The sequence below is a fragment of the Lacerta agilis genome, chromosome 7, assembly GCF_009819535.1.
Source record: "Lacerta agilis isolate rLacAgi1 chromosome 7, rLacAgi1.pri, whole genome shotgun sequence".
Classification (NCBI taxonomy): Eukaryota; Metazoa; Chordata; class Lepidosauria; order Squamata; family Lacertidae; genus Lacerta; species Lacerta agilis.
In genome coordinates this window covers 80,389,417-80,416,964 of record NC_046318.1, presented here as the reverse complement: position 1 = coordinate 80,416,964, position 27,548 = coordinate 80,389,417, and the positions used below count along the sequence as shown (strand labels likewise).

Sequence of the window (27,548 nt, the reverse complement as noted above, 5' to 3'; positions counted from 1 at the left end):
GACAAGTTGGGGATAGATTAAACATTCTCCAAGGAACTGATACAATACTTGTAATATAATACACATAATCATGGCCACTGGACCCATCACCTCCTGGCAAATAGAAGGGGAAGAAATGGAGGCAGTGAGAGATTTCACTTTCTTGGCTTCCATGATCACTGCAGATGGTGACAGCAGTCACGAAATTAGAAGACGCCTGCTTCTTGGGAGAACAGCAATGACAAATCTAGACAGCATCTTAAAAAGCAAAGACATCACCTTGCCGACAAAGGTCCGTATAGTTAAAGCTATGGTTTTCCCAGTAGTGATGTATGGAAGTGAGAGCTGGACCATAAAGAAGGCTGATCGCCGAAGAATGGATGCTTTTGAATTATGGTGCTGGAGGAGACTCTTGAGAGTCCCATGGACTGCAAGAAGATCAAACCTATCCATTCTCAAAGAAATCAGCCCTGAGTGCTCACTGGAAGGACAGATCCTGAAGCTGAGGCTCCAATACTTTGGCCACCTCATGAGAAGAGAAGACTCCCTGAAAAAGACCTTGATGTTGGGAAAGATTGAGGGCACAAGGAGAAGGGGACGACAGAGGACGAGATGGTTGGACAGTGTTCTTGAAGCTACCAACATGAGTCTGACCAAACTGCGGGAGGCCGTGGAAGACAGGAGTGCCTGGCGTGCTCTGGTCCATGGGGTCACAGAGTCGGACACGACTGAACAACAACAACACATAATGCTTGTTCCACACTTGAAGAAAGCGGTGTTTTACTGTGGTACACCTCTGCCTATTGGAACTCTCTGCCTACTGACATCAGGAAGGTGCCTTCATTGTATTCTTTTCGGCACCCACTTAAAATATTTTTATTTAGGCACGCCTATCTAGACTTGTAGAAGTTGCATGTGTTTTATTTCTTTTTTGGTATTGTTGGTTTTATTCATTTTGAACATTCTTAAATATCTGCTTTTACCTGCTTATCAGTGATGTTAATGCTTTTTTATATATAAAACATAGGTTCTCTTACAGTCAAACATTGCATAAATAAATGAAGTTGGTTGTTGAGAAGAAACTTAAACCCTGACCCTACATTCAGATGACACACTAAGCTCAGGGGTCAGCAAACTTTTTAAACATAGTTGGTCTCTAAGGTGCTACTGGAAGGAATTTTTTTATTTTGTTTCGAACAGGGGGCCGGTCCATTGTCCCTCAGACCATTTGAAAATAATAATAATGAATGAATTCCTATGCCCCACAAATAACCCAGAGATGCATTTTAAATAAAAGGACACATTCTACTCATGTAAAAACACACTGATTCCCGGACCATCCGCGGGCCAGATTGAGAAGGCAATTGGGCCGCATCTGGCCCCCAGACCTTAGGTTGCCTACCCATGCACTAAACCAAACCATGGATTAGCAGCCATGCTGCCCTAACCTAAAAATCCCAGGGAGGAGCAAAATGTCTGCCACCCCCTCTTCAGGAGCCAGCATGTTTGTGCTAAGCTATGATTTGGCTTAGTGTGGGGTGTGAACATAGTCTTTCTTTTAGCCTATCTCTGCCCTGCCCCTTTTAATTTTAATTTTCTTTGGGGGGGGGGCGGAATTAAAAACTTCATCTGATCCATTTTGCAAAAGATCATTTCCAAGTTTTTGTTTTTATATTATGCACTGTAGTATCGGCGTAGGAGGATGATCCTTAGGAATTGTTTTATTTTTAAAAAGTCAACAGATTCCTTTACTAATCTGGCTTTTCAAAGGGATAATAAAAAGTGGCAACTGTTTTCTTCCTGCTAGAAGCAGCGTATTGGGTCCAGGCTGCCTTGTGAACTTTCTGCATCTCTGTGCTTTAAAAGAGCGCTGGTAATTGGCCCCATTTGGGAAGTTTGGAGATGGAGCCAAGTACATTTAAGCCTTCCTCAAGCAGGAAACAGGAATTAATGTGAAGCGTTTCTCATCCTGTGGTTGAAATTTTCGCTGTTAGGAAGAAAAGCGCAATAAACGACGGCTCTGGCGCTGCTGCTGCTGCTGCTATTCCTGGGAGAATTAAAATGCAGGTTTTCCAATGTTGTGTTGGGGAAATGATGGTACTATCAATATTTATCTCAAAGCCTTTTTTATGTACAAGCAAGAAAGCGAGTAGTTAGAAAAAGAGCAGAAGAAAAGAAAAATCTTTAGAAGGGCTGCTGGGAGGTTCATTTGCTGCGTTTTGGAAGAGTGTGTTGGGTGTGTGTGTGTGTGAAGTGGAGGCATGAGGAGAAGGAATGCAATAGCATCCGTATTAGTCAAAGTGCGCTCTCTCCCACCCCTTCCTTTCCTCCCAGCTGAGGATATTTTATGTTTTGCCTTTCTTTTAGTAAGAATTCTATTTCTTAGGCTATTTGGCTTGCATGGCTCTTCAAAACCAGCAGTACAAAGCCACATCTCTTTTCATTTCCTTAGAAACCTGATGTGAGGCTCTCTAGGGGGAGCATCGATCGAGAAGATGGGTGTCTCCAGGGTCCGGTAAGCACAAATGCCATCTCTTCGACTATCGGGAGAAATGTTTGTTTAATTTTTCTCGACGGAAAACGTTGCTAACATTCCACTCGTGCTCGTGGGAGATGGGTTTTGGTTTTCTCGGTGTTTCCACGATTGTTATGTTTATGTGAGAGGTTTCAAAAGGCTCCCGCTTCTCTGGGAACGGCGCTGACGGGGGAAGTCTTGTGCACGCAGCACTTTGGGGAGCTGCTTCTTTTCATGCTGCCGCCGAAGCAGATGCGCTCTTCTCTTTGCAAACAGAGCTCTAATTATTTTTAAAGCTGCTTTGCGGTACACAGCCAGGTCGGTGTGTGTGCGTGTGTTAGCTTTGCATTGACATATCTGTCAACAGGAAGCAAAACTGTAAAGGAATGCCTGCAGATGTTTGAGTAACTAGAGAACATTCTCCTAAGTAATGTGGAACTTAAGTGGTGTCTTGAGGGTGATGTTTGTAAGCAAGCTATCATCGAAACAAGGGCTAGATGAAAAATGTGTTGGATGTACCTACTTGTAAAACACATCTGCAACAGGGGTATAGCTGCCTCAGACAATAAACATGTGATCTGATTGCTAGTCAGAAACCTGTACTTGGTGGTGACCTACCCCCTTCCAATTAATTACTGTGTTTGGGGCATTTAAATGTGCATTTCTCAGGCGCAGCTGCAATATTGAAAGAAAGTCTTATGAACTCATTCATCCACCTTGGCTTTATAAGGATAAGGGCTGCACTGCTTTCACAACAGAGATCAGAGTATTTAAATTGGATTATTAGCTTCAAGGCCTTTGGATCATCACTGGGAGTTTTGGGTGCAAACACAGACTTGTTTTAATGCTGTTTTAGCCCCTCTGCAGTATGAACTTGCTGACAGCTTCAGGCTTGCTTGTTCATAAGGACGTCTGCTGCTAATGTACTGTGAGCATGCTACTTAGAAAGCAAATATCAGGCCTACCTTCCGATTTTTGAGGATCTGATCAGTGGGGCTTGGTTGATCTCTGACTGCCGCTCCTTCATCTGGAGGGGAAGATCAAGGCATTCTTTGAGGTATGGGGCTGTAAGACAATCAGTATTCTGGCATCACCCCTGAGATCAATGAGTAGCTGCCCAGGTCCTCCAGAGAAACAAGTTGTGTAGACAGCTGGAACATACTGCACTGTTCTATGTTCATACAGCAGAGCTGAAGGATCTCCCATTGTTGGTAACCTCTCTAACCGTCCCTTGCAGTCCAGCAAACCTAATTTAAACAGAAGGCCCTTTCCACTTCTCAGAAGTGCTTTCTCGTGTACAGTTCTGCAAGGTAATTTGGCTCTGCAATGAGATGGGCCTTCATTGTGGTGGCATCTACTTTGTCGTTCTGTTGGTGCATACTGAACCCTTTGGCATGGAGATATTTATCCTAACCTGTATCTGTATGGAATTGTTTCCACACTGTTCTTGTTTTATAGTTGTAACTATTTTTACTGGTTGTATAATTGCATGTTTTCTGGTTGGGACCCACCCTGAGACCTCATGGCAAAAGGGTGGGTAAGAAACACAGAGTGGTCTTCATTGACATTTTGCTCAGAGCAGATCACTTGAAATTAAGGAATGTGACTAAGTTAGGTCGGTTGATTTCAATAGGTTTCCTATGAGTAAAACCTAATGAATGCCACCCCTATTTTTAAAAAATGTGCGCATGCACATATAGATGGATAGATAGATAGATAGACAGACAGACATACAGAACAACATCACATCAATTCAAATCCCTTACAGATACTAGCTGAGATGTTTCTTACTCCTTTCATGCTAGTTTTTCAGTTACACGTTTTCTCTTGCTAGCATGCAAGCTTAGCCACCCACAAAGACACATATTTGCTCTGAGAGTGACACTAGAGCAGCTAGCTAGAACATGTTTAATGAATCAGTGCAGTGAATTATTCTGGATTTATCCTTGGGGGCAGCTGAGTTCATGCAGACGCTCTGTGGCTTGGCCTCATTTTGCAAGGTGACCTCGAAATGCTATGTTAGTAGATAACCAGCTTTTAAAAATTTGAGCTACCCAACGCTCTTGCCTCGGTTCTGATGAAGAAAACACATCTTTTCACTCACATGGTACATTTTCTGCAGCAGAAATGTCCTGTTCAGATTCCCATATAGCCTTGCTTGTGTCAGCACTATTACCTTGCAAGGGAAAATTTTCTCTGTGAATGCTCACTTTTTGATAAAAGCACACCAGGCTTTTCTAAACCAATGTTTTTTCTAAGAATGCAGCAGTCAAACAGCATGTACAAATGCCACTTTTGTTGTGCAGTGAGTGAATAGACTTTTATCTCGCTTGGCAAAGGGTTGTAGAAATATGATTAGATTTGAATCCTGTTATAAAACCCTTTCCAAATTAATAACCAAGGTCTTTTGTTCGTTTTCCATTAATTGTGAAAAACAAGAGTAATTATTATGAAAGATCTGTTGAACAATATGGAGAGACCTGAGGCATGAGCTTTTCATACTGCAGCTCAGTAGCCTGGATTTTTATATTTGGATTGAAGAGGTAGAATGTTATAAACATGTCATTTTGTCTGAGTGATGGTAGCTGTGACCTTGCATGGCTATATCACACGGATGCCGAGCAAAATAGCAGGAGATGGGAGGGTTTGTTTTATGTTGTTTTCTCCTGAAATTTGAGAGCAGTGGGAGAGGAGAAATGTTGGAAATTCTTGTGGCTGGATGGCCTGATGCATAAGGATGATGGGGGAGGGGAGTTAGATGGAGAGGGTTTCTTTGTACATAAACACTGTGAGCAGACAAATAAAACTTATTTTCCTTTTTCAGGCTTCTAACCAGCACATTTATCAGCCTGTGGGTAAACCAGGTAAGTCATAAATAGGCAGCTTTACAGTCACAATGTGAACTCTCAATCTCTCCTCTCTAGGTCTTCTCCTCCATTATTAGAAAATCCATTAGATTCTGGGGTAAACAACATTTGTCAAAGCCAGTGGCAGTCCTCAGTAGCTTCTCACGAGAAATACCATGTGTCTGATCTGTAAAGGTCCATTTAAACAAACTCTGTCTATTACCTAATCTAGGAGGCTTCTTTGCTTGACTTCAAAGCCAGGGGGGCAAACGTGTAAATTAAATTAAAATATAAACTGCTCTTAAGTTCTAATTTTGGGGATTGTGTGTTTTGCTCTCTCATAGAAGGGGTTGGTTGGCGTGCTAGTGAAAATGGACTTGATGAGTTTCTGTTGCATTCCAATTAAATGAGCCTAATGATTGTAGTCTTCATATCAATGCATGTATAATATTTTCTTACCAGATCATTCTGCTCCACCAAAGAAACCACCTCGCCCAGGAGCTCCCAGCCATTTGGGTAGCCTTGCCAGCCTGAACAGCCCCGTGGACAGCTACAATGAAGGGGTTAAGGTATATTCTTAGTGTAACGTTGGGTCGTATTGCTCATTACACTTCAAAGTCCTGGGTTAAGTTGAACAATTACTGTTACTAAAGGAGAAACAGGTCAAAACCCACCATAACCTTTCTTGACCAATCAAGGTAGATGTGTGTTATGGCAGCTCTTTCTCCTGGTGCTCCCCACCCCGAGTTCATGGTACCCGAAGAAAATAAATATCCAATCTTTGCCATATTCGGCCATTTTAGATCTGCTCCTCCAGGTTGCCAGATTCTGTTTCCCAACTGAATATACTCAAGCTGGTTGTGGAATCCATCTGCAAGCGGAGAGTCAAAACTGCAGCTTGCAAATTAAGATCTGGTGCCCAAGGCCTGTCATCGGCTTACTTCCTTCACAAATGATAGGGAATAAGAGATTGTGTATGGACTGGGCTGGAACATTGATGTTGCTTCTCAGTGCTGCGAGATGCAGCATATAATCATACCATGCCTGTTGATCTTTGTGTACATGGTACAGTTTATGCAAGAGCAGCACTGTGTATCCCTGTTCTCGAACCTTGCTGTGAACTTTTTTTGGTGGAGGGTATTAATAGTGGTTTGAAATGGAATCAGATGATTGTCCCCTTAAGAGACTTCCCCTGGCAACTCTTGCCATGTGAAGTGCACTTGTCTGTAAACTATTCACATGGTGTAATGAGCCATTACTATTCAGTAGCTGCTCAGAAATGATTGGAAGCAGGTAGCAGAAAGCTTACTCCATGGCCAGAATCTGGGCAGATTTTGTAAGCATAGAACTGCCGGGGTGTTGGGGGGCATTTTTACATGGCATCCTTGTAGTGATGGATCATATACTCCCACTATTAACATGAGTTCTAAATAATGACTAACCTACCATGCATCGCACAGTGGGCAGTTGTTGTTTTTTTGCCCTGTTCTCCACCAGTCTTTCCAGAGATGCACCCTTTAGTGCAATGTGAATAAGGCAGTCAACTGTTCCATCAACAGTGGTTTGGTAAATTATATATAGTGTCCAAAGTGTGCCCTGCATAGGATTGTTATGTACTAGAGGGAGTCTTGAGCCAACAACGTTCTAGATCATCAGTCAGTCAATTTGATGCTACTAAGCGGAGGTTGAAATCCTGTGCTTCATGTGCTGCAGTCAGTCTTCTGACTCCATTTGTGCCCTTGTTAGAGAAGCCGATGAGGCCCATACTTGCAGTGTACTGCCCCAGGTACCCCAAGGAGCCCCGGCTGCTTGTCCCTTTCATGCAACATAATTGTGCTGAATGACACTTTTCTGCAGTGAACAGAGTTGCCAGCCACAAGTGGGGTCATGAGCCTTCCCAATCTGAAGTGTGCAGCTTCCCGGGAACAGCCTCGCTTTCCCTGCAATCTTGGGTAGTCTCCTTTTGTTCCAGTAGAGAACTTTCCACCACCATATGACAACAGGGCCCTCTTCACTATATGGTACCCACCTCTAATGTTCCTTTTCTCATTGAATGCAAGTTCATGCTGTCCTGAATCCTGCGTTTTCCATAATGTGCTGGGGCCAAAAATGAACACCGCCATTTCTGCTGACTTTTTATCTTAGCTGTGCACAGAAAAGCTCAGTCAAGAGTATTTATTTCTGAGTCTTTGAAATGCCAGGGCAATAAGTCTTGAAAACCTGTGTTGTTCAAAGCCTCACCCGAGCCACGATCCCGGGAGCCACTCTGGCACGATGCCAGAGGGCTTTAGGCACGCTCAGTGGTCTTTGGGCCTTTATTTCATCTATTTATTTATTTTTAATAATTTTTATTGATTTTGTAAGATTTTAAAAAAGAAAACATCGTACTACATTTTATACAAAAGATAAAAAGAAAAAGAAGAAAAAAAGAAAAGAAATAATAGGTTCTTCTTACATAGATAACTTACATCACATTACTGGGTGACTTCCCTCGGCCCACCCCATCTGAATTTCATTTCCTTAATATTCTCTAGCAGTTTCTATAAAGTAACATGTTAACCATTATACTTCTAAAACATATAATTAACCTATTTCAAAAGAATATAGCAAAAACCTATAACTACCTCCTAGAGTGACACTAAATACTGTATTACTTAATTCAAATAAATTTTAAATTTCTTCCAATCTTCCTCAACCGTCTCTTCTCCCTGATCACAGAGTCTTCCAGTCAGTTTGGCAAGTTCCATGAAGTCCATCATCTTCATTTGCCATTTGTCTATTGCTGGTATTTCCTGGCTCTTCCAGTTCTTGGCAAGTAGTAGCCTCGCAGCAGTTGTGGCAAACAAAAAGAATGTTAGGTCTCTTTTGGGTATTTCTTCTCCTACTATTCCCAGTAGAAAGGCTTCTGGTTTCTTAATAAAAGTGTCTTTCAGCACTTTCCCCATCTCATTATAAATCTTTTCCCAGAAGTCCTTTATCCTGGGGCACGACCACCACATGTGGTAAAAGTTCCCTTCTTTTTCTTTACATTTCCAACATTTGTTATCAGATGTACGATACATTTTTGCAAGTTTTACGGGTGTTAAATACCATCTATACATCATCTTCATTATATTTTCTCTCAAAACAGTGCATGCAGGGAACAATTCCTTTTTTTCCACAGTTTCTCCCAATCTTTTAGCATAATATTGTGTTGGGCCTTTATTTCATCTAAGGGCAGCCCCCTGTGCTGTACTGTGAAAGTCTTCTGTGCTTCCCTTCAAAGGTGGTTTGCCTTGTCGTGTATGCAGAGCCCAGAGTCCCCTTGTAGACTGCAAGAGTTGCTGTGTGGCTGTGAATCTCAGCCTCTGTAGCAACAGCTGAAAGTCTCTTTGTTCCTCTGGGTGGAATTCACTTTTAAACACTCAGAACTCTACCCAGTAGCTTTGGGAACTTGCCTGCTTTTGTTTCAAATTGCTGGGAAGCTGAGGCACAAACTGAACGTCTACTTGCTAATAGGCTAAAGAAGCTGAGCTTTTCCCCAGGCAGGAATAATTTTCAGAGGCAGGTGGTCAAATGAAGTAACATTTCTCCTCCTTCATGGGCACAGCAGTACAGTTTTTGTGACATGCTGGCTTTATTTCACCGCTGCAATAATTGTGGATTGCTGTTTCCCTCAGTAGAGTTAAGGTTTTAAGTCTGTCTCGTCAACAAAGGCTGAGGGTGTATATGGCTTTTTAAAAGCCCTGCAGCCCTGCCCTGCTTGAAATCCAGTTCATCTTGCCCCTGAATCTGGTTTTTAAACCTTGCTTCTACATCCAGCTCAAATAAAAAGGTCTTAAATGTCCTACAGACAAATGCTTATGCTTTGGCCTTTTGACTCTCCAACACAGAAGTCCGCTGCATTTAGGGTGCAGCCACAGGAAACATGTCCTTGTTCAGCAGCAGAGGCCACCCGTGTGGTGCTGTCCAGATGTTGTTGGATTAGTGGTCAGGGATAATGGACGTTGTAGTCCAAAAGCTTCTGGGAGATCACCATGTTGGCTGGACCTGTTACAGAAACTCAGGTGTCTATAAAACTCATATTACTTTGGCTTGCTTGACTGTCCAAATTGGGTTGTGTTAGATGTGCATAATTAATACATGAAAATAAGTTGTGCTTTTTATTATCCCCCCCCCCAAATAGTAAATCTATTCCTATATTCTGCTCTAAAGACAGTTGATTCATGCGCTAGCAACAAACGAAGAATAAAATAGGTGGGCTGGGGCAGTGAAAGCATAGTTAAACACATAGAAGCCTCAAAAACCTAGGTAAAACTCTTTTTAAAATGGGTTAGACAAAGTCTTAGAGATTAGTCTGCTACACGCTATTATCCAGGATGCTAAACGTGACTCTCATATTCAGAGGCCCTTTTTGCTCACCAGCTGCTGGAATCAAACTTCAAGGGGATGCTTGTTGCCACCATGTGGTGTTTGTGTGTTTGAGAACCTGAGAACAGCCTGCCTGGTGGATGGGGCCACAGGCCCAGCTGGTTCACCCTCCTCTTCTCACATTGGCCAACCAGATGCCTGTGGGTAGCTCACAAGCAGGAGCTGGGCACCAGTAGCACTCTCGACTCAACATCCCCTGGGATCCGAGCAGCCATTAGAGTTACCTCTGGCCAGCTCCAGGGATATCTGCTGTTGTAATTCAAGGACAGTTAGAACGGTTTACTTTCTCAGGAAAGTTGAAGTTTCTGAAGAGGCGAGCCTTTCCCAAGAGCTCTGTTCCCATTTAGCGATGAAAACGGAGATTCTCATTAAGTGAAATCTATTTTAGGGCTTTCGGGACGGGGGCAGAACTGATGGGAAGGCCCAGTATATTCCCATCTGTGGAATTCACAATCAAGCCATCGATGGCAAGAGGTCTGGCAAAAATGGACACAGTGCCCTTTTCTCCCTCTTAACGTTTTGAGATTTGCTTGGCGTTGAGAGGCCAGCATAAGAGGATTCAACAAGCTGCTTTAAAAATTGTTTTCTTACAAACAGTGCCAGAGTCTTTTGAGTTGCCAAGCCTCCAAAAGAGAGAGAGAGTGTGTTTCTCTTAAAAGGATGATTTGCTAATCTCAGTGTTTGAGTCTAAAATTCCTGTATAAACACGGAGACCCTCCTTAAAACGAAACCTTGAAAAGGGCAGGTCACCAGGACTCTACATTCACATTTTGGAGGAGGCAGAATATTGCATCGTCATCCCATTTCCCTCTTTCATCCTGGAGTGGATTTTCCTGGCCCGCCCTCAGGAAGCTGCAGGACCTTTCATATAACGTGGCTGTGCTGGAACCTGCCAAGCCAAACAGAAGCTTTTCCTGAGATTTTTAGGTCACACAAAAGGAACCGGTATTGGACAGAATGCAGAAATTCCCCTTACTGCAAACACCAGTTCTGAGCTTCTTAATCTGGAGGAAAATGGAGCTTGGAGGCATTTCTGATTTTATTTTTGAAAGAACAGTTATTTGCCAAGGGGAAATCAGCCAAACATTGCACAGATAACCCTGGCTGTTTAGTTTGTGGTGGATTACTGTTGTTATTGGCTTCAGAAATGGCAGAGAAGCATAACAAATGAGCATCCAGCTAGGCAGATACAGTATTCTGCCAGGATTCTGGAATTTCAGCGTAGGAATCAAGTGGGTTGTTTGTAATTGGCCCCCAAACTATCCTCCAGCATAGAACTTGGCCAAGGGTTTGACCAAAGATTTTTGCAAACAGGAGCGGAGCAATTAGATGACTAAATGATTCCTTCTACTGAGCACTTTTCCCTGATCTCATAAAAAGAGACCGAAATTTTCCTCTGCTTGATCTCTTGTGCAGAGAACCAGGTGTCTGAGGGGCTCCTCGTAATCTTTAATTCCTTTGCTTCTTGCTGTACTGTTTTGCCCCTGTTGCTGTTTGCATGCTCTCTTGCTGGGGTGCATGGCAGATAAAACTCTCCCTGGGCATGGATACTCCGTTTCTGTAGGGGGTGGGTGGGGGTGGGGCAGTGGCTAACACAACTGAGCAGACATGGGTTTGGATGAACTTTGGGGCTGGGGCGTTTTAACAGGTCTTTCTTGCTATTCCTCATATTTTGGAATTCCTGCTCCCCTTGCTACATTTTATTAACCTTGTGTTTTTTTTCTTTCTTCTCCCTTTCTCTTCTGGTAAATTTCTTTAACCACCCCTCAAACTCTGCTCGACACTAGCCATGGAGGGTAAGCACTCAGAGTGTGCGTGTGGTTGTGCGAATGACAAGACTACGTGTGGCAGGGCCTTTTGCTTTTCACAAATGCCTTTGCATGCGCTCTGGTCGCCACTGAAATTTGTTCAGACTCCAATCCATCAGAAACACCTTCACCCCTTAGAAATGAATCATGTGTTCTCAGCCAGCCGGGGAGGGAGAAATGAAGGGCCGCCACGTCTGCAGAATCACTTATTCATTTGCTTTATTTATTTAAATAATTTATATGCCACTTAACCACCCTAGTCTCCAAGCAGTTTACAAAGATACAACGTAGAAAGTAAAAATCAGTTAAAACGAGATCAAAGTTCAGTTAAAACATATGGAATATAAACGTCTTCAGTAGTCGCCTTACGTTCAGTAGGGAGGGACCTATCTGACCCTAACTGGAAGGGAATTCCGTAAAATTGGACCCACATCACTAAACACACAGTTCCTGGTGGATATGAGCCTTGCATGCAAGGGACCACTCACAGTGACTCCCTTGAAGACTTCAGTGATACAACGGATTAGATACAAGTCCTTGAGGTATCCTGAACCCAAATTGTTAAGGACCTTGAACCTCACTTGGTACCACAAAGGCAGCAGATGCAAACATTTGAGTTCTGGAGTTACGTGCTGGCAATAGTCTGCCCCCAACAGCAGTCGTAACAACAGCGTTTTTCACCAGCTGAAGCCTCCAGACTAGATCCACAAATAGAGTGCACTGCAATAACAGAGTCTTGAGGATACCAATACAGAATACTATCCCTGTCCACAAACGTCTGTGGTTGCCATACCAGCAATAGCCGGCAAAAGGCACTTCTAGCCACAGAGGCTACCGGAGCTTCCAGTGACAAAGATGACTCCAGGAGCACCCCCAACCTCTGAACCTCTGTTTCTTTCAGAGGGAATGCAACCACATCTAGAACAGGCAACTGGCCGATTTCTCCAAACATGACGACTACCAACCCACAGTGCTTCCATCTTCCCCGGGTTCAAGCTCAGTTTTTTGGCCCTCATCCAGTCCAGTCATGCAGTTAGTGCCACAGCAGAAGTACACCTGTAGCATAGCAGCACATCAGTGCTGATAACATTGCAAACATCTGGCTGGCTGCTCTTTTGCAGGCATTTCCTCACCCCCCACCCCACCCCCCTAATTCTTTGAGAATGGGAGGAGCCTTCAGCTGTGAAGTGCTTCCCTGCCTCCACGTCCTGCCCAGTGAGAGGGGGAAGGTGGCTGCCTTCCTGTCAGCTGTAGGAAAGGAGCAGGCAAGCAAGCTCCTTTCTCAGCCAGTCAACATGCAGGTAATTCTCTTACCTGCCCCTTGCTCCTCCCTGCTCTGCCTTGAGCTGCTGCACCTTTGGGGAAAGAGTATCCCACACCCTCCCATTTCAGAACCAGGCACAGGAAGGGAGAAGTGGAAGCAACAGGGTGGCTGATTTTGCTGCTGTGCTGCAGACTCGGGCATGTACACCATGAAGCAAACTGAAGGCAGTGTTTGCCGTTCCAACTGTGCCCGCAGCACAATGTGTCCTCTCGAATGACTGTTTGCCTTAGCCTTAAAAGGAGGCATGTGCAGCCTTTCCCCACTGTAACGTCTGAAACTTCTTAGGCTCCTGGAGTGCACAGCTTTTCACTTTTGACTGCTCTTCATATTTATTTATAGAAACCATCCCTTAATATAAAAGTATCGAGGGGGTGGTGCCCAAACACAGCAGGCAAGGGGATATTCTGACCAAACCCTGACTTAAGACCCATGAACAACACAGGAAGCTGCCTCACCCACTTAAACTGTCATGCGCTTCGTCGGCCTCTCCCACCACTGGTTTACCTCCCTGGCTGTGGCTCTCAAAGCTGCTCAAGAGGGTAGAGAGGGCACTGCCAGGGATTGAGCTGGGGGTCTTGTGCCTGCAAAGGATGTGCTCTACCACTGTGGAACTTGGAGTGGGTTCTCCTTTCTCCTGCAGCCCGCATTCTCCACCCAAATCTGCTCCAGAGGATTCCCCAACACTCTTGAAGATTTTGGGGGGAGTGTGGGGAGCTGCAGGGTGGAGAAGAGGAAGGTGGAGATATCTTGCATGAGTGAAAGTCTGCTCCACTCACACACCATCTCCATGGAATACAAACCTCTATACATTTCCAGGAAATCTAGTTGATTTGGTGCTTCAGTAACAATTCCACCCCCAGTATTTGATTTCACTTCTCCTCACACATCTCCCTGAGTATCATTTGCATGCCTACTCTCACTGGATGTACATGCAGCAAAAGAATGAACACAAAAAATCCAGATTGTCAGAATACATTGTTACCCTGAGGAGTTAGTAGTAGGGAATCTCCTGCACACAAAGATGCAGCCAAGGACTAGACCTAAAGGATGTTAAGAGGTGGAAATATTTAAGCTGAGCATTGGCATCATACGTGCCATCAGAAGCATAAAGCAGGGTGGTGTAAATTAACCTTCCATAAGGTTACACCAGATACAAACTGTTCAGCAGCAGCAGCAGCAGGGCTATTGCTGGTTGAGCCAACGTAAGTTTCTGGCACAAGGAAAATAAACCTTTAAAGTAGTGTTTGTTACATCACCCTTTGGGCCAGTCTAACTTACACTGGTTTGACAGGGCATAAGACCAAGCTGACTGGCTTAGTATTCTGTCTGAGTCCCCCTTCTCTGGTCCCAGCTCCCAGAAACCCCCTTTTTGGGTTTTACGCCAGCTTAAGGGGCACTGGTCTTGGTTCAACCATCTGGGGGAGATAATCTGGTTTCTCTCTGGCTGAGCTGAGTGGGAGAGTTAAGCTGGCATAGCTTGGCTGGGCTCTGGGAATCTTCTAGCTCATCTGGAGATCAGCTGGATCCTAACACACCCCTTCCATTCCTTAGTTAACTGAAGTTTGTTAGCTGAACTTTGTTTCCATTGAAATCAGTGGGATTTAAGTCATGCCCAACCTGTCCATGGATGTAAAGATTAAATAATTTACACAGCAGTCCTGCACCCTCTTACCTGAAAGTATATACCAATAAACACTATAGAATTTACTTTTAAGTAAGCATGTTATGCTGGCCACATGACCTGGAAGCTGTACGCCAGCTCCCTCGGCCAATAAAGCGAGATGAGCGCCGCAACCCCAGAGTCGTCCGCGACTGGACCTAATGGTCAGGGGTCCCTTTACCTTTACGCATGTATTGGATTGCACTACAAGACTGGAACCAGCCCAATGACTACAAGGGGTCATAAGCTAATTTCAATGCTATCAGAGTCTGCAATCATCAGACTCTTTACTCTGGAATATTTCAATTGAATTTAGGTGATCTGAAGATAATCTAAATATCTGAAGAAGTGTGCATGCACACAAAAACTCATACCAAAAACAAACTTAGTTGGTCTCTAAAGTGCTACTGGAAGGATTTATTTTTTATTTTTTATTTTGTTTCTAAATATTGAAGGTTATGCAGATTCTGTTGGAGCAGAGGCACCAACTGCAACACGAGAGAAGTGTTCCAACTTGGTTCTGCTCTCTGATTTCATATTGTGGTTCAGCTTAGTTCGAATTCCCAGTCTTGGCCACTGAACCTTAGAAACTCTTCAGGGTTTCCATCAGCTTGGCCACTGTTTGAATATGTATGCCCTGTGTTTGTAGTTACAGAAAGGAGTCGTGAAGCTGAAACTTAGAAAAGTAGATGAGCGCCATCTGGTGGGGAAGCACGTGGAAGTAAAGCTATCTCCTTTCCCCTCCAGATTCAGCCGCAAGAGATTAGCCCTCCCCCAACAGCCAACTTGGATCGTTCCAATGACAAGGTCTACGAGAATGTCACAGGCCTTGTGAAAGCGGTCATAGAGATGTCCAGCAGAATTCAGCCAGCCCCACCGGAAGAGTATGTCCCCATGGTGAAGGTAAGATAGTCCTCCATCCACCACCCCACATAGAGTGGCCTTATAGTCTTTCAAGATGTGTGGCAGAAGAAAATCGAAGACCAAGATTGGGATATACGGGGTTGTGTGTGTGCACATTCTCAAGCTGCCCTGCATGGAGAGAAACCTAAGCATCTGAACCAGCCCCTACATCTAGTAATGAAAGATTGTATGTGGTTCACTCTCCTTGAAGCATATAGTTTATTAGCATGTAAAGCGAACACAAATGGGGCTGCGTGTAAAAGACACATGGGTGGAATTTGACCAGGGCATGAAACTCAGGATACTGAAAATCTCTGAATTTGTTATATTTCTAGTCCTTTCTGCTCGGAAGAGAAGCTTGAGAGGATGCCTACGGAAATGTCAGGTCCATAGTGGGAATGACTGAGTAGGAATCCCACAGGATGGGATTGGGATAATTGGTATCTAATTAATCATGATCTCTTGTCTTTGGCTAGGAGGTTGGCTTGGCACTTCGAACTTTACTGGCTACAGTTGACGAGACCATCCCAGTGCTCCCAACAAGCACTCACAGAGAGGTAGATGATTAAAGCTTTAATTGCTGGATGGCAGGCCTACACTTCAATGCTCTCTGCAGTCATTGGTCTGGGTTGAGCAGCACAAGAGTCTATGGAGCCTCTCATATGCTAACCTTCCCAGTGAATATTAGCCCTTCATATAGAAGTGTAATCAGCAACCGGTTTGGACCCATTAGTGGTATAGCAGCCTCATGTGGCTACTGGGAGGTAGAACTTGGGAGGTAGAACAGTATGACATGAGCATGTCCATTGGGAGGCAAGAGTAACAGGGGTGGGGACACGGCATTGTTTACAAACAGCAAAAAGTCATCACCAGGGGAAGCTTTACTATGCTAAGTGAATGATCTCCCCCTAGTGGCGCAGCAATAAAACTGCTAGCACACTTGCAAAGCTAAGCTCTGAAATCCAGGGACCTAATAAATTCCATTATAGCCCCTGGAAAAAACAGTACAGTGGAACCTTGGTTGCCGAACAATTCAGAACCCGAACGCTGACAACCCAGAAGTGAATGCTTCTGTTTTCAAACATCTTCCGGAACGGATTAAGTTCAAAAACTGAGGTTCCACTGTAGTGGCCTTGACTATTATTTAGTGAGTTGCACACCTAAGTGACTTATTTTTTTATTACATTTACATACCACCTTCATCCTCCAAAGATCTCAAGGTGGTGTGCATGGTTCTCCTCCCCATCTCATTCTCACAACCCTGTGAGGTAGGAAGAAGAAGAAGAGTTTGGATTTGATATCCCGCTTTATCACTACCCGAAGGAGTCTCAAAGTGGCTAACATTCTCCTTTCCCTTCCTCCCCCACAACAAACACTCTGTGAGGTGAGTGGGGCTGAGAGACTTCGGAGAAGTGTGACTAGCCCAAGGTCACCCAGCAGCTGCATGTGGAGGAGTGCAGACACGAACCCGGTTCCCCAGATTACGAGTCTGCCACTCTTAACCACTACACCACACTGGCTCTTAGGTTAGGCTAAGAGGCAACTTGGCCAAAGGTCACCCAGTGGGGATTTGAACCCTGCTCTCCCGCCCTCGTCCAACACTCTTTAACCATTACAACACACTGGCTCTGCAGGGACATTGAACATTTCCAACTAAAGGTCCAGTTGTTTTAGGTAAAGGTGAAACTTTCATTGGGAATAGAAGTCCCTCCCACCACCAAGAGGAGTATTGTAGCACTTTCTGCCTTTTCCTACACCAGGTGTCATCCTGATTCTTCTCTCTTCCAGATTGAGATGGCCCAGAAACTCCTGAACTCTGACCTCGCTGAACTGATTAACAAGATGAAGCTTGCTCAGCAATATGTCATGACTAGCCTGCAGCAGGAATACAAAAAGCAGATGCTCACGGCAGCTCATGCTCTGGCTGTGGATGCAAAAAACTTGCTGGATGTTATTGACCAAGCCAGGCTAAAATCGATTGGCCAGTCCAGGCCCCACTAAATGCAGAGGGCAGTTTGCATTGTGCAGTTGGGAGAGCCTTGCTCCCTTAATGGGCAATTAGCCTTCCAGCAGAAATGAGAATTGACCCCTCCTGGTCCTGGATTTCCAGTAATTCCCATGCTGCTTAACAAAATGACGCCTGTTGGTTCTTCTATCTTCAAGCATCTTTTTTCCCCCTCAATTGACAATGCCAGGAAAAGTCTGAGATTGAAAATGTGTCAATTTTCACAGAACTGTATCTGCACAGAATCAGTGGACATAAATTTGAAATTTTCACATTATGTGGAATGTGAATCTTCATTTGCCAATGGATTTTTTTTTAAAAGAAAAAGAAACAAGTCAAAGACCTTGAACTTTCCAAGGTGCAGAACTGAGCAAAGGTATTGTGAAGAATTCTGGGAAACCTCAGGGCTGAGAATTCTTGCCCACAATATGCGAACTGTCCAGACTGGAATACTTTTTTTTTATTAGAACACTTAAAGCCGCAAAATGCTAATCACAATTTACAGAGAAAGATTAAAAAGCTATATTTTCAAAGCGTCTGTCATTTCAAAACAGAAAGTCCTCTTCATCCATTTGTTTCCCTCCCCTTCCATGTGGACGTGTGAAGCATTGGATTGGAAAGTAGTTGTAGAACAGCAACAAGAGAACTTGTCTTATTCACCAGAATAACATGCCAGTTTTTTGTAGCAGTTGTTTTCCTCGGAAGCAAAAACAAGCTGCTTTGTACCAGAGCAACACAAAAGCTGAATTTAGAAGAAAATGTTATGTAACCATACATGTTCCCCATTTTTATATAATTTATAAAGAAAGATTAAAGCCATGATGAATATTTTAAACCTGCCATTGGTGTGCCTGATTAAGGGATTATAATGAAATAGTGCATTTTTCATGTGTTTCCTTTTCCCCTAAGGAAACTACTGTATATTCTGGTGTATAAGACTACTTTTTAATCCAGGAAAATCTTCTCAAAAGTCGGGGGTCGTCTTATACGCCGGGTGGAGAATATCTCAAACTCTATATTTTAACTGGAAAAGTTGGAGGTCGTCTTATACGCCAGAAAATACGGTAGACATACAACCATTTAAAAATAGAACCTGGGCAAATGTGATGTAATTGTTTTGTGGCAACATAGTACAGAATTCTCTTCCCAATTTGTTTTGCCTCTCTACCCCTCTGTAATGGTAGGTCACCTTGTGCGGTATCAAACAGAATCCTCTCTGGAACACATTTAGGGGGAAATCTCTTTAAAAATGCCCAGTATATAGGAATATGAATAGCTTCAGTGTGCATTTTTTAAGAATAGTGAAATAAGGATTGTCTTGGATGGGGGTACACACGCTTGGCATGAACTTCATTAAGGGATTTTGAACTGTTAGGAGGTTGAGGACTAGGCTCTAAAAGGCCTATAATCCTTGCCATTCTAAATCACCTTATTGCTTTCACCTACCGGCAGTTCTTACCTTTACAGGTTGGGGTGGGGAACCTCCAGTCCATGAAACAAAACATGGCACCATCAGGCTTGTCAGCACATTGAAGAAACCCCACCATCATACTTCAGGAGTGGTGAATGTGCGGCTCTCACCTTAGATCCAGCTGATGGGGAGATCTGATCACAACTTCAACATGTATGCCAGGGGTCCCCAAACTAAGGCCCGGGAATCAGCGTGTTTTTACATGAGCAGAATGTGTCCTTTTATTTAAAATGCATTTCTGGGTTATTTGGGGGGCATAGGAATTAGTTCATTTTTTTTCTTTCAAAATATAGTCCGGCCCCCCACAAGGTCTGAGGGACAGTGGACCGGCCCCCTGCTGAAAAGGTTTGCTGACCCCTGATGTACGCCAATTCTCGTTCAGTTTAATGAAGAAATTGGGGGGGGGGTAAATTTAAATCCTTCTGCAGCAGAACTCAGCCCCAGCTGCAACAAAACACCTCTCCCCTGTATTTTTCTCTACAGCCACAGCAGGCACTGTAACTCTCCAAAAGTTTGACTTCACCCCTAAAGCCACACTCCTCCATCGTTTGCAGAGGTGAGAGAGATGAAGATTCACTACTTCTGCTGTAGAGAAACGGTTTCTAAAACCATCAACTTTCCCAGGATGTAAACAGGAACTCTCTAGTCTATGTCTAATACAACAATGGTTGCTCACAGATGAATTTTCCCAAGAGCCACTCAGAAGCATTTCACCTCTGAACGCTGCCTGTTGGTAACTGCTGGTGGGGGGAGGTCTCTTGCATTTATGTGCAGTTTTCAGGCTTCCCACATGCACCTGGTTGGCCAAATCCAGCACTCACCTCATGTATTACCAGAAGAAACTTTGTGAGCAAATGAGATTACATTTACATGCTTTTGTATCTTTATTAGCAAAGAGTACAAAAAGTTTGCTTAGTTTAGTCAAAGAGACCAAAGCCCATGTCATCATCGGATTCTTCTGACTCTTCTTTCTTTTCTTCCTCTTTCTTCTCCTCAGCTGCAAAATTAATATTGATTAGAATACAGCAATCTCAGTCCACCTTAACTGATTAACACCCATTAAGCTGTTTTAGCACGCACACTGGATGACTCTGTTGCAGCCCCTAAGCTGTGGAACACCCCAGAAGTGTGCAACACCTCCATTGAACAGGTTTTAGATAATGCTGAACCGCTTTGCCCTGCCTTTTGACCCTTGAGGTGTATGCTTCGAGGACCAAACTTGTTAGGTACAGATTAAAGGTAAAGGGACCCCTGGCCATTAGGTCCAGCCATGTCTGACACTCTGGTTGCGGCGCTCATCTTGCATTACTGGCAGAGGGAGCCGGCATACAGCTTCCGGGTCATGTGGCCAGCATGACAAAGCCGCTTCTGGCAAACCAGAGCAGCGCATGGAAACTCCGTTTACCTTCCCGCCGGAGCGGTACCTATTTATCTACTTGCACTTTGATGTGCTTTCAAACTGCTAGGTGGGCAGGAGAGCAGGGACTGAGCAATGGGAGCTCACCCCATCACAGGCATTCGAACCGCTGACCACCTGATCGGCAAGCCCTAGGCTCTGTGGTTTAACCCACCACACAAATTTAATTACCACCACACAAATTGTGGACAATCCACAAAGAGGAAAAAGAGACATTCATAGGACAGCCTCTAGCATGGCTTATTTGATAGTCCCTTTCTGGAAAAAATTGCATCCCACTTAAATGGATCTAAAGGCCTCTTAAATAAGGAAAGAATTGCACTTACCAGGAGCAGCAGCACCAGCAGGTGCCCCTCCACCGGCAGGGGCTGAAGCCGCTGGAGCACCACCACCAACTCCTACATTACAGATGAGACTTCCAATGTCAATGTTGGCCAAGGCCTAGTCAGAATAAACAAGTTACTAAAAACGGGAGCATATCAATTTGAGTGACAACCACCCATTATACAGCACAAACTGAGAGCCAGTTACTGCTCTAGAACTGGTAAGAGTTGTAGTAGAAAAATTGGCACTGCTGTCCCCAAAATACATAAATCTGCCAGCCAAGCACCATATGTAAATACTTATCCTACATGGCCCTCTAGATAGTGTTGGATTTCAATCAGCCCCAGCCTGCAAGGCCTTTGGTAAGGTATGATGGGAGTTGTGATCCAACAACACCCTAAAGGCAGCAGGCTGAGGAGACTGGAATATATTCTTTCCATAAATGTATTTCTACTGGATGACTTGTTCCTCATTAGTCTTACCTTTGCGAATAGTCCAGGCCAGAAAGGTTCAACATTCACTCCGGCTGCTTTGATTAGGGCATTGATCTTGTCCTCCTAAACAAAATGTGAAGAAAATTATTAAAGAAATGAGGTCACAGATCATACTCCACCCCCTACCCCCAAAACACACTTTACTTACACAAAGAAAACATAACATAAAAATAAAAGACTTCCTTTTTCCTGTAAATGGTCTCCTTATTTACTACATGTATACTGTTTCTTTTATATGGGATTATTACAATTTTTCCCAATTATGACTTAAAAAACCGCAGTCTCCTGTAGCAATTAATCAAAACAAGTCCAGGTGTATATTTTGGGGCACTGTTTGGTAAAGTATTCTCTGCATTTCCCCCATTCCTTCTGAAATTCTTGTGTAGGTTGTCCCCTAATTGTCTCTGTTAATCTGGCCAAACACACTTATATGCCTCCATCATCAAATCAAAAGGCATTACTTGGTGCATAGTATTTGTGCCATCCCCTATCTGAATAATTTGAAACTAACATTTCAAAATAGTATGTAGTACTCCCTACCTTCTTATTTCAGTTGAGTTCATATGCATATAAATTCCAAGCAGGCAAGTGGAAGCCCACAAGTTCCCAGCAGAGAATGACAGCCCCATTGCTAGGTTGAACTTAGGTTAGTGTGTGTGTGTTTTATCACACACACACACAGAGGGGGGGGGGCTAGTAACCTTCGTGGCAATACATACAAGGCTGCTAAAGGAATCACTCTGACACTGATGGGGTTGATAAAATTCCTTTCCTAATTGAGCCTTACCACCCTTGGAGAACCTCTGCAGACACCTTATACCACATCATCCACAGCCAGTACATGCTGCATGTAGCTGACAGGAAGATGTAGTCTGAAACATCTGGAGAGCACCAGGTTGGTGCAGGCTGCCTTAAAAGACAGTGTAGGCTGAAGGCCCTAAGCGTTACATCTATAGATACTAAAACGACATTCCTCCCCACCCGCCTTCTGATATTCCCCTAGCTTTGAGATGGGTAGCCAATTTACCACCCTTCACATGATGTGAAGATCCAACCCGCATCATCCTTGACCATTTGCGATGCTGGCTGGGGTTGATGTGAGTTGGGGAGCCCACTGAGGACTGCCCCTATTCTGCAGTGTTGTGGGATCAAGCAAAACACAGGATGAAAGCTAAACAGCAGCCAGCATCCAAAGGTCAGAAGAGCCTTTCTGGATGAGGCCAAAGATCCATCTAGTCCACAATACTACCTCCCCATGGAGGAGGAATAACACAGCCACTGTGCCTAGTAGCCATTGCTAGCTCAGCTTCCCACCAATTTGCCTAACCCCCCTTCTGAAGTCAGAGCAGTTTGTGGCTGTCACTATATGGGGTGACGGGTGAAGAGGAATCACAGAACTGTAGCACTGAAAGGGATCCCAAGGGTCATAAGCGTCCAACCTCCAGTGTTGCAGAAATCGCAGCTAAAGAACCCCCGGCATATAGCCCCCAACCCCTTTGCTTCTCTTTTCCTACAGATCCAAATGCCCGCATTGCTGTTTCTGGCGAGGGCAGCAAATATCCTCAACGTGGCGGCCTCGCTCGCCCACCCTTGCTCCCCCACCACCCCATTGGTGGTGACCTTTTCTCACGGAGTTAAATGAAATGCTCTCCCCCAGGAACATCTGCAATTTCAGGCGCCAGGAGAAAACGTTCGTTTTCGACCAGGATATTTGCCTAACAACCTATCCAATTTTAAATTTTATGTTTTTGGAAGGGCATTGTTTTGACTCTGCATATTGTGGTTTTATCTTATGTTTTTTTATGCTGTTAATCGAAAGGCACCATACGGATCAAGTAAGTAAAATTAGCAGAGGGTGAGCATTGTCAGAAGGGGCACCTGAACCAGCGTGGCTGGGCCAGGCCTGCTCTTCCTTCCGCCCCTTTAGCTCCTCTTCCCGAGTGGCCGTTTTCCCTCCACGTGCCACGGTGTTCCGGCGCATGCGCCCTGAGCCCCTCCGCGCGCGGCCTCCCCCTTTCCCTCACCGTGACGGTGACTTCGTCGTCGTGCAGAATGAGGGCGGAGTAGATGCAGGCGAGCTCGGAGACGGAGGCCATGGCGGGCAGTTGGGGGTCGGTGCGCGGTGCTAGTCGCCGGCTGGGAAATCGGCCTTAGCTTCTACTGAAGGACACAGCACCTTGCGCGCCTCGCTGAGGGAGCTTGGAGAAAAGGAAGGCCCCTCGTGGCTGACGGAGCTTATATAGACTGCCCCAACCAATCCCGGCTCGCTCGCAGTGGGGTGCTCTGGCCAATAGCGGAGAGCGTGGCCGGCCAAGAGCCAGTCGCGTTGCGGTGGGGCGGGCTTTAGTCAGCGGATGGAGGGGGAGGTCAGATTCGCGCGAGAACACAAAGACCAATCGTGGCGACGGATACTCCTTGGTTGGCGGCGGACGCGAGGAGTCGAAGAGGACGAAAGCCAATCAGCGAGGCGGTGGTTGCTTCCTTGTGTCGACGCCATCTGGGGCCAAGAGGCTCCATGGGTAATGTCTAGGCGTCCGAAAATTGTAGAGTAACCCATCCCACGTTCTGAGAAGAGAGATTCTTGTTACACACGGGAAGCCATATTTAAATCCTGGGGCAAATGTAGGCGCCAGAAAACAATTATACGAGGAAAGGCGAGTCTGCAGCCTTGCAGAACCTAAGAACAGTCATTTCTAAAAAGTGACAGAAAATTGTAGCTCTGTAATGGTTCCCAGGATTCTTGAAGTGTGCTATAAATATATAGTATGCTTTTTATTATGTACTATTTTATTCTGTATTTTTATGCTGTGAACCACCCTGAGATATTCGGATGAAGGGCGGTATGCAAATTTAATAAATATTAATAAGATGCCCCCATCTTTGAAAGCCTTGTTATCACTTCATTTAGCCTGCCTAAGGAGAGCCCCTGAATTACTCTGAAGCTTCGCTGATGACGTCACGGAGGCGGGCGGGGGGAGTCCCCGAACCTTTCACGCTGCCTTCCTTCTTGCTGGAGGTATCGAAACATCAAAGCCAACCAATGTATGTTCCTGTTCAGCGCCTGCTCAGTGCCTCCTTTGAGCCACCCACGCAAGCAGAGCCACTTCCACCAACAAAGATGGCCACCGGAAGTCGAAGGAGAGAGGCTGTTCCGTGAGCCGCTCAGAACCTCGCCGCTACCGCTCAAACGCCTTGTGCGCATGTCACATGAGGCTAGGAGGTTTTAAGCCTCGGTTGTTGCTCCGTTGCTAGGCGGCGTGGGAGTCAGCCAATAGCGGAGGAGGAAGGGGGCGGGCAGCTGTTTTTTAAACTCTTAGAGGGGCCCCATTCACAGTCCTGGGCTCATTTAAGTAAGCAGGAACGGCTAAACTCCACCCCCCTCCCGCCACACACACCGCTGCATTGCTCAAGCCTTTGTCTCTTTTTTTCCTGCCTGGCAGAAATACAGGCAAAGTTGACTGGCCTTTTGGCGCCCTGCTGAGAGGGCTACCTTAGCAAAACGCTCCAATGCTCAGAGATCATTCTCTGCTCAGCATTGGGCTAAGGGGAGGGGAAATGGGACAAGGAGGGAGGGATTTTTCGAGGGAAAAGTGCTAATTGGAAGGAGGGGAATAATTTGGGTATGTGACCACCCCACGTCCCAATATCTTCTCTGTGGGAATTTTCCCTGCTAGGGCTTAAATTAAGTTCCCCCAGTTCCTTGGGTCTAGTATACCTCTCTGAGGGTATCAGGGGTCCCCCAATAACTCTCATCACCTGTAACAAACTATAATTCCCACGATTCATTGGAGGCAAGCCATGACAGCTTAAAGTGGTATCATAGTGATTTAAATGTGTAGTAAAGACAGGGCCTAAGACGAAAAACACAAGCCATGCCTCTTTAGCAGGATGGAGGATGGAGTAGTGGCAGCTGTGTGGAGGTGTCCTCAGTCATTCCACCTGCTTTCAAAGTTTCCTTGGCCTCCCTCTCTTCCAATCAAGGAGCTGGGCCCAAACAGCATGGCTTGCTGGGTCTCTTCAGCTAGGGCTTTGAGACTGCTCCCACTCCTGTGGGGGGTTTCTGGCCTGGGTTCAGTGCAGTTGCTGTGCTCACTAAGCCAGCAACCGAAGCTCCAGCCAGCAAGACTAGGGGGCTGTGACACTGACAGGGTTGCCAACTTGGCACCTCTGCAGTTTAATGTCACTGAAAGGTCACAGCAACTTGCTGCCTTCTAGACCTTAGTAACACTTCGAGTTAGGTTACCAGACGTCCCCGTTTCCAGGGGAGAGTCCCAGGATCTACAAATCAATCCCCTGACAAAATCCTAGCATTCCTAATGAAGTTGAAAAGTGTCCCCGGATTCATTGAAAAAAAATCTGGTAACCTTAACTTCGAGGCTAGTAGTGACAGCCTCATTATGCCACAACCTTGTTTCCCCAGCCTCAAGTGGCATGCAAAAGGTTCAGTCTCCACCAGCATCTTCAAGTAGAGCAGCTGACAGAAGAGGCAATACTGAGATCGACAGACTAATGGTCTGATTCAGTACAAGGCAGCTTCCTATGTTCGTTATACTGCAAATAAGGCAGAAAACATATTTGTCCTGTTGTTGTTTAGTTGGGTCCGACTCTTCGTGACCCCATGGACCAGAGCACGCCAGGCACTCCTGTCTTCCACTGCCTCTCGCAGTTTGGTCAGACTCATGCCAGTCGCTTTGAGAACACTGTCCAACCATCTCATCCTCTGTCGTCCCCTTCTCCTTGTGCCCTCAATCTTTCCCAGCATCAGGGTCTTTTCCAGGGAGTCTTCTTTTCTCATGAGGTGGCCAAAGTACTGGAGCCTCAACTTCAGGATCTGCCCTTCCAGTGAACACTCAGGGCTGATTTCCTTCAGAATGGATAGGAGGTTTGATCTTCTTGCAGTCCATGGGACTCACAAGGAAGAAATAAATGCACAAATATAAGATGGGAGATACCTGAACTAGCAGTACGTGTGAAAAGAATCCAGGGGTCTTGGTGGACCACAAGCTTAACATGAGTCAATGGTGTGATGGAGCCGCAAAAAAACTAATGCATCAACAGAAATATAATGTTCAGATCAAGAGAAGTAATAGTCCCACTCTATGCTGGCAGGGAGGTCAGAATCACGCCAGAACACAAAGACCAATTGTAAAGGTTAGGTAACCCAACATTACAGAGTTCACTTGGTGGAAAGAGACAGTAATATAGGTATGAGATGATCTTATTGGGGTGGAGGCATTCTTTCATAGATGGGACAATACCACTGAAAAGAAACGGGTGCCAAAAATAGTATTTTGTAAAATGGGCATAGTTGGATTGGATTGTAATATCTGCCTTCAAATATCACTATCATCTGATATTTATCACCAGCAACAACTTTTTTCTCTTCGACATCTTCGTTTCTTTAACTCCCAGCAAGAAGAGCTTGTGTCATGTCTGAAAACTAGGTTACTATACAGTGGCTTTCTGGATGTGACCATTGCTGAACTGCTGCCATTTAGGGTCTCTCCCCACCCTCATGAAAGAGACTCGTGTTCCAGTTGGGTTGTCAAAGGGTGCTGTGTGTGTGGCGGGAAGGTTCAAGGACAATCAATATTATATTTTGGGAATGCTCTTAAGTAGCCGCATCGTTTTATATTTTCTGGATGTCTCGTGGTCGTATTGCAAAGCAGTGGTGTTTTTATGTCCTTAAATCAAGCACTGCCATGTGTCGCTCCTTTCCGTTTTACTTTCTTGTCAATGAAAAAAATTGCGGAGGCGCGAGCACATTTTTATTCCGAAACGGTACCCGAGAGAGGAAAAAAAAAAAGTTTTGAGAACCACTGAGCTGGAGTCTTTGTGGGGCTTTTTGACGAACCCGAAACTGTAATGTATATAGCGTGAGGCGATTTTTAAAAAGTACGCGCACACTCGCAACTCCCCCTCCTCTCATACACTCTTCTTGTTTTCTCGCTTCAAAAACATTCCAGCGCCTGCTCTTCTTGGGGGAAAAAAAAAAGATTTTGGCTTCTGTGTGTGGTGTTTTTTTGTTTTTTTAAGTTGAAAAGTGCTACGTGAGGCGGCGAGGCACACGGTGCGACGGGGGCATCTGAGGCAACGGGGCCGCCACCGCCGCTGCGTGAGGGGAGGAAACGAAAGCCGGGAGCGGAGGAGGGCCGGCGCCTGACGGGGCGGAGCGTCTGGCTTCGCCGCCGCCGCGGCCTCCTCCTCTCCCCCCTCGTCCGCGGCCTCCGCCGGCTCCGCCCTCCGCCGCGGCCTCCGCCGGCTCCTCCTCTCGGGCCCTGCCCGCCTCGCTTCAGCTCGGCTCCCTCCGCCCTCAGCAAAGCCACCATCATCGTGCCTGGCGCCGGAGTTTGGCGGGGGGGCCTCGGCAGCGGAGCTCCAGCCGACGAGGG

The 27,548-nt window shown here is 45.3% G+C and overlaps 2 protein-coding genes across 18 annotated transcripts in view; one reads left to right on the top strand and one right to left on the bottom strand.

Annotated features, from left to right (window-relative positions):
- Positions 1-18,285, top strand: part of PTK2 (protein tyrosine kinase 2) — a 175,594-nt gene extending 157,309 nt beyond the window's left edge. For 11 of the 17 annotated variants that reach the window (XM_033155919.1, XM_033155920.1, XM_033155909.1 and 8 more), the window contains 7 exons: positions 2,432-2,494; positions 5,319-5,358; positions 5,803-5,909; positions 11,538-11,546; positions 15,290-15,445; positions 15,922-16,002; positions 17,234-18,285. In XM_033155919.1, the coding sequence (XP_033011810.1) occupies positions 2,432-2,494; positions 5,319-5,358; positions 5,803-5,909; positions 11,538-11,546; positions 15,290-15,445; positions 15,922-16,002; positions 17,234-17,446 (669 nt within the window). In that variant the 3' untranslated portion in view covers positions 17,447-18,285. The remainder of the gene's footprint in view (positions 1-2,431; positions 2,495-5,318; positions 5,359-5,802; positions 5,910-11,537; positions 11,547-15,289; positions 15,446-15,921; positions 16,003-17,233) is intronic. The other 6 variants (XM_033155906.1, XM_033155908.1, XM_033155922.1 and 3 more) reach the window with 1 other exon arrangement.
- A 1,496-nt stretch (positions 18,286-19,781) lies between these two features.
- On the bottom strand, positions 19,782-23,379 carry RPLP1 (ribosomal protein lateral stalk subunit P1). Its single transcript, XM_033155924.1, has 4 exons — positions 23,181-23,379; positions 21,145-21,219; positions 20,665-20,779; positions 19,782-19,918 (listed from the first exon to the last, which is right to left on the bottom strand). The coding sequence occupies exons 1-4, from the start codon at positions 23,250-23,252 to the stop codon at positions 19,839-19,841; spliced, it is 342 nt and encodes a 113-aa protein (XP_033011815.1). The 5' UTR covers positions 23,253-23,379; the 3' UTR covers positions 19,782-19,838.
- Between the last annotated feature and the right edge of the window lie 4,169 nt (positions 23,380-27,548).